At 41.0% G+C, this 7,500-nt stretch overlaps 1 protein-coding gene across 1 annotated transcript in view; it reads left to right on the top strand.

Annotated features, from left to right (window-relative positions):
* Positions 1-7,500, top strand: part of LOC121580574 (collagen alpha-1(XI) chain-like) — a 197,293-nt gene that overhangs the window by 69,503 nt on the left and 120,290 nt on the right. The window contains exons 6-8 of the mRNA XM_041895525.2: positions 2,998-3,099; positions 5,145-5,195; positions 7,401-7,500. The exon at positions 7,401-7,500 is cut by the window's right edge and continues 206 nt beyond it. Coding sequence (XP_041751459.2) covers positions 2,998-3,099; positions 5,145-5,195; positions 7,401-7,500 — 253 coding nt within the window. The remainder of the gene's footprint in view (positions 1-2,997; positions 3,100-5,144; positions 5,196-7,400) is intronic.

A 7,500-nucleotide genomic window follows, 5' to 3' on the forward strand; every position in this document is an offset into this window, starting at 1 on the left:
CTGGAGAAGAGGGATGGAGGGAGAGGCGGAGTCTTTTATGAGCACACTTCAGTATTTATCTCTTTCATCAAACTTTCTTGCCTGTGGTGGTGAATTCTTCAGGCTTCAGGCTCTCCAACCTCATAAATAAACTGTCTCTGTGCTGTCTCTCATTCCCCTCCCCTCTCTCTCTCTCTCTTTCTCTCTCTCTCTCTCTCTCTCTCTCTCTCTCTCTCTCTCTCTCTCTCTCTCTCTCTCTCTCTCTCTCTCTCTCTCTCTCTCTCTCTCTCTCTCTCTCTCTCTCTCTCTCTCTCTCTCTCTCTCTCTCTCTCTCTCTCTCTCTCTCTCTCTCTCTCTCTCTCTCTCTCTCTCTCTCTCTCTCTCTCTCTCTCTCTCTCTCTCTCTCTCTCTCTCTCTCTCTCTCTCTCTCTCTCTCTCTCTCTCTCTCTCTCTCTCTCTCTCTCTCTCTCTCTCTCTCTCTCTCTCTCTCTCTCTCTCTCTCTCTCTCTCTCTACAAAATAAAAATGATGTCCCCCCCACTTCTAAAACCAAAGTTGCGCCTCTGAATAAACTGCAACAGATATTAAAACAGAAAGCTAGTAACGAATGGCACCCTTTGTTGCCTATCTTAGTGCATTGCTTTTGACCGCAGCCACTTGGGCCCTGGGGGGAATCAGACCTTATGTTCTTATGTCTTTCAGGCTGTTTACTGTGACTGTAACTTAAGCCCCTGTATCTCCTGTTGAAACAGTAGCTATATCCCCTTCTGTCTTTAGGTTGCCTCTCAGAGTGACCTATTAGAGGCCTGTAGGCGGATGAGTTTTCATTGGGCACCACATTAACCAAGCTAACATCCTGTTTTATGCATGCTGGGTTTTTTTTTTGCCCTCTTCGACGCTGCAAACATGAACCCTTATTACAGGTCGTGTGAAATGTTCTCAATTATGCGTCTCTTTGTGTTTTTCTGGATCCGGATGGTGTAATTTTTCACATGACCCACATATCTGCCATTTTGTTGTAGCTATTGCATGCTGCAATTGTGAAAAAAACAAATGCATCTCATAATAATACTACAATATATTCTCCCTCAGCACTATAGTAAAGGAAAGGAGGATATATTCAGTATATATATATATACAGTACCAGTCAAAAGTTTGGACACACCTACTCATTCAAGGGTTTTTCTTTATTTTTTACTATTTTCTACATTGTAGAATAATAGTGAAGACATCAAAACTATGAAATAACACATATGGAATCATGTAGTAACCAAAAACGTGTTAAACAAATCAAAACATACAGTGGGGAGAACAAGTATTTGATACACTGCCGATTTTGCAGGTTTTCCTACTTACAAAGCATGTAGAGGTCTGTACTTTTTATCATATTTTTATCAACTGTGAGAGACGGAAAATCCAGAAAATCACATTGTATGATTTTTAAGTAATTAATTTGCATTTTATTGCATGACATAAGTATTTGATACATCAGAAAAGCAGAACTTAATATTTGGTACAGAAACCTTTGTTTGCAATTACAGAGATCATACGTTTCCTGTAGGTCTTCACCAGATTTGCACACACTGCAGCAGGGATTTTGGCCCACTCCTCCATACAGACCTTCTCCAGATCTTTCAGGTTTCGGGGCTGTCGCTGGGCAATACAGACTTTCAGCTCCCTCCAAAGATTTTCTATTGGGTTCAGGTCTGGAGACTGGCTAGGCCACTCCAGGACCTTGAGATGCTTCTTACGGAGCCACTCCTTAGTTGCCCTGGCTGTGTGTTTCGGGTCGTTGTCATGCTGGAAGACCCAGCCACGACCCATCTTCAATGCTCTTACTGAGGGAAGGGGGTTGTTGGCCAAGATCTCGCAATACATGGCCCCATCCATCCTCCCCTCAATACGGTGCAGTTGTCCTGTCCCCTTAGCAGAAAAGCATCCCCAAAGAATGATGTTTCCACCTCCATGCTTCACGGTTGGGATGGTGTTCTTGGGGTTGTACTCATCCTTCTTCTTCCTCCAAACACGGCGAGTGGAGTTTAGACCAAAAACCTCTATTTTTGTCTCATCAGACCACATGACCTTCTCCCATTCCTCCTCTGGATCATCCAGATGGTCATTGGCAAACTTCAGACGGGCCTGGACATGCGCTGGCTTGAGCAGGGGGACCTTGCGTGCGCTGCAGGATTTTAATCCATGACGGCGTAGTGTGTTACTAATGGTTTTCTTTGAGACTGTGGTCCCAGCTCTCTTCAGGTCATTGACCAGGTCCTGCCGTGTAGTTCTGGGCTGATCCCTCACCTTCCTCATGATCATTGATGCCCCACGAAGTGAGATCTTGCATGGAGCCCCAGACCGAGGCTGATTGACCGTCATCTTGAACTTCTTCCATTTTGTAATAATTGCGCCAACAGTTGTTGCCTTCTCACCAAGCTGCTTGCCTATTGTCCTGTAGCCCATCCCAGCCTTGTGCAGGTCTCAAGTGCAGTTGCAAAAACCATCAAGTGCTATGATGAAACTGGCTCTCATGAGGACCGCCACAGGAATGGAAGACCCAGAGTTACCTCTGCTGCAGAGGAATATATATATATATATATATATATATATATATATATATATAATATAAATTATGGGGTATTGTGTGTAGATATATGAGGAAAAAATACAATTTACTCCATTTTAGATTAAGGCTGTAACGTAACAAAATGTGGAAAAAAGTCAAGGGGTCTGAATACTTTCCGAATGCACTGTATATATAGATGCTTAAAACGTTGTCTGTGAGTCATTTGATTATTTTGCAACACACACTCCAGTATCATATTTAGATGTTAGATTATAAAGAGCCTGTGGACTGTCTGAACAACATTAAACATGTTTTTCCTTCATCAGCTCTCATCTCAGTCATAGCCATGTAAATATGAAGGATATGACTTATCGTATTATCCTTTTTTTTATGTTGAAAAAGGATACTGTCCTATTTACTAACTGGATGCCTGGCTGTTTCTCCTCTCCCGTCCAGTACAATTCATACGACTTGGAGTACAGTGAGGCCTATGACTACAGTGAAGGAGGAGTAGCCACTGAAACTGCCCCAACCGAAGGAGGCAAACCTGCACCTGAGGTAAAACACACCTGTAGATTCACACACACACACACGCACGCACACACACACGCACACACACACACACACACACGCACGCACGCACACACGCACACACGCAAACACACACACACACACACCAAGTGGACAATGACTCCGTTTCATGAAGTTGAATTATATCTAACCTATCTGATATCTAACATACTGTAGCTATGGATATCTAACATACTGTAGCTCTGATATCTAACATACTGTAGCTATGGATATCTAACATACTGTAGCTCTGATATCTAACATACTGTAGCTCTGATATCTAACATACTGTAGCTCTGATATCTAACATACTGTAGCTCTGATATCTAACATACTGTAGCTCTGATATCTAACATACTGTAGCTCTGATATCTAACATACTGTAGCTCTGATATCTAACATACTGTAGCTCTGATATCTAACATACTGTAGCTCTGATATCTAACATACTGTAGCTCTGATATCTAACATACTGTAGCTCTGATATCTAACATACTGTAGCTCTGATATCTAACATACTGTAGCTATGGATATCTAACATACTGTAGCTCTGATATCTAACATACTGTAGCTCTGATATCTAACATACTGTAGCTATGGATATCTAACATACTGTAGCTCTGATATCTAACATACTGTAGCTCTGATATCTAACATACTGTAGCTATGGATATCTAACATACTGTAGCTCTGATATCTAACATACTGTAGCTATGGATATCTAACATACTGTAGCTCTGATATCTAACATACTGTAGCTATGGATATCTAACATACTGTAGCTCTGATATCTAACATACTGTAGCTCTGATATCTAACATACTGTAGCTCTGATATCTAACATACTGTAGCTCTGATATCTAACATACTGTAGCTATGGATATCTAACATACTGTAGCTCTGATATCTAACATACTGTAGCTCTGATATCTAACATACTGTAGCTCTGATATCTAACATACTGTAGCTATGGATATCTAACATACTGTAGCTCTGATATCTAACATACTGTAGCTCTGATATCTAACATACTGTAGCTATGGATATCTAACATACTGTAGCTATGGATATCTAACATACTGTAGCTCTGATATCTAACATACTGTAGCTATGGATATCTAACATACTGTAGCTCTGATATCTAACATACTGTAGCTCTGATATCTAACATACTGTAGCTATGGATATCTAACATACTGTAGCTCTGATATCTAACATACTGTAGCTCTGATATCTAACATACTGTAGCTCTGATATCTAACATACTGTAGCTATGGATATCTAACATACTGTAGCTCTGATATCTAACATACTGTAGCTCTGATATCTAACATACTGTAGCTCTGATATCTAACATACTGTAGCTCTGATATCTAACATACTGTAGCTATGGATATCTAACATACTGTAGCTATGGATATCTAACATACTGTAGCTCTGATATCTAACATACTGTAGCTATGGATATCTAACATACTGTAGCTCTGATATCTAACATACTGTAGCTCTGATATCTAACATACTGTAGCTATGGATATCTAACATACTGTAGCTCTGATATCCAACATACTGTAGCTCTGATATCTAACATACTGTAGCTCTGATATCTAACATACTGTAGCTATGGATATCTAACATACTGTAGCTCTGATATCTAACATACTGTAGCTCTGATATCTAACATACTGTAGCTCTGATATCTAACATACTGTAGCTCTGATATCTAACATACTGTAGCTATGGATATCTAACATACTGTAGCTCTGATATCTAACATACTGTAGCTATGGATAGAAGTATATCTATACTATCTAATTGATTTTTTTACTACCATGTTCTATAATGGTTATAACAATAGGTCAGTATGGATGATGTTATCACACCATGACGCTAAGGTGGCTGGCTCTACATTGTCATTAGGTCCTTCACTAGCTTAAGCATTTCCAACCCTTTTATCATCTCACCATTTTTTAAACCGTTTCTTCTGTTTGCTCTGTGTTGTTGTTGTTGTTGTTGTTGTTGTTGTTGTGTAGGACGGAGCTCAACACACTGAGAACCCTGCAGACTCAACCGTTCCAATCCTGGTACGTTAACATGGCTCCTAAAACTACTGAGTTTAACAGAGTTGTGTGTCCAAAATAAGACATGATAAAGTGAGCTACATTTGACCTGGGACAAGGTCCCCCCCCCCTTTCCTCCTTCAGGTAAAGCTACTGGTTGTGTCCAAAATGGCACCCATTTCCCTGATTACGCTCTTAACCACTAAAAGCTACCTGCCGCCCCAAAGACGGACCAGTTCATTCCTTATTCTATTCTGTTTATTTAGGTTTTGTGTCAACATGGAATGCTGGAACGCCTGCCAATACCACGTGATGTGATATGAATACCTCACGTTATATTGTGGACCTCTGTAGCTCAGCCGGTAGAGCACGGCGCTTGTAACGCCAGGGGTAGTGGGTTCGATCACCGGGACCACCACATACGTAAAAAAAAAAAATGCATGCACGCATGACTGTAAGTCGCTTTGGATAAAAGCGTCTGCTAAATGGCATATTGTTGTTATATTCTGGTGAGAACGTTCCCCGTGTCCGTTCATTCCAATTTGGATACGATCAAATGGCTAGTGAATATTGAGGCAGAGTGTATTGTATTCTCAACGCAGGTTGTCCTTATGTGGAAACCCCTAGTTCGGACCCTTCATTTTAAACTCACCTTCCAACGAGTCACCATCCAATTTAGAAATGACAAAGCCCTCAGTTTACAATCTCCAAGTTAGATTGTTACATTACTAGATATTACAAAGATCAAAGCACAAAACAATCTTGAAACAATAGATGCCAATATGTTTCTTCTTCATCTCAACCATCTTCCTCGGAGTCATCAGAACCCTGCGTGGCTTTTAGGCCTCTATCCATCAGAAACAACTCTTCATATAAACTGAACTAGTAAAACTAATGCCAGCTAATGAATTGCGACCGAAGGGGTTCATCCCATCTCCTATTGTCTCATTTCCAAAACGGGGCAGTTTCCTGTAGTTTGCCCATCTTATTTTGGGCTAAACCATCACATGAACTCAGTCCTTAATGAGAGACATCCTGGGGTAAAGCGAAAACAGTATGGATGCAATGCAACCAAGATGCATCTCAAATGGCATCCTATTACCTATATAGCCATCAGAAACAACTGTGGGGCATTGTGGGAATGTTCCGTGCAACCTTTGTGAATATCACAATGATATTCTTGCAACATTAAGGGAATGTCCTGTGCAACCTATCTTAAACATTGTATGAATGGTACCCTAAACACTTGTATCAGGGGTGCACAAAACATTGCTTTGACGTTGCAAGAATGATGTACAGAATAGCCTTTTTTGAGTTCTTTAAAGGTTCCCAGAACATTTAATTAGGTTGTGGGAACAGTGTGGATACATTGCAGGGGATACAGTAGGACGTTCACAGCATGTATGTTTTATGTTTAACATAATATTCCATTGATGTTCACGCAATATACATTTTACCTTGTCTTGGAGGTCCTCAGAACATTTAGAAAATGTTATACTGAAGATGTATCTAATATTAACATAACATTCTCAGCATGCAAATGTGTAGCTCCTTAAAGCAGACAGGAATACCATCCCCTGTTACTGTATGTTTCTCTCCAGATTTAATGCCAATTCACATTTGAGGGACTGTATTGTTGGCCCACTGTAAAATGATGCAGGCAGGTGATATATAGGCAAATGGCATTTTAACTTTTATTCATAGGACAGCAGTTAATCATACAAACACAGCCATATGTTTTTTACACACTTTGTATTGACAATCTGAGCATGTCGGGGTTTGAACCTGCAATGTCTGGTTCCCAAGCCAGGTATTTTATTCTCTTTCATTGTATTTGTTCAGTATGGTCGCCATGGCAGTACGGTCAATCAGGAATACCACGCTTCCTTATTATTATCCGTAGACAACGCTAACCCAGGATATCCTGGTAACTGGGGTCATTCACCATCGCTTCACCCATCCTCTTTATATGCTGGGTACTTCTGGCTCCCATAGTCACAAGGTATCCAAGGCTGATCTAGGATAGGCTTTTTGCTTTTCAGGATCATGATGGTGGGACCATGTTTTAGGTCACCTGAACGTCTGTATCTGACATGGAGCATCTGTATCAACCTATGATGAAGCAAATGTTTTTAATTATAACCAATAACCAATAAGTGTCCTCTCTCTTACCCCAACTCTCCATGGTCCCTCCCATTGCCCCGCCCCATCCTCACATCGACCGATCAGAACTACGACGAGGAAATAGTTGACGATTACATCGCCGGCGTGGAGCAGGTCGGCGCCGACCCTACGGCTGCCGCAGAAATCGGCCCGGATACCAAAGGTC

The sequence above is a fragment of the Coregonus clupeaformis genome, chromosome 37 (assembly GCF_020615455.1).
Source record: "Coregonus clupeaformis isolate EN_2021a chromosome 37, ASM2061545v1, whole genome shotgun sequence".
Classification (NCBI taxonomy): domain Eukaryota; kingdom Metazoa; phylum Chordata; class Actinopteri; order Salmoniformes; family Salmonidae; genus Coregonus; species Coregonus clupeaformis.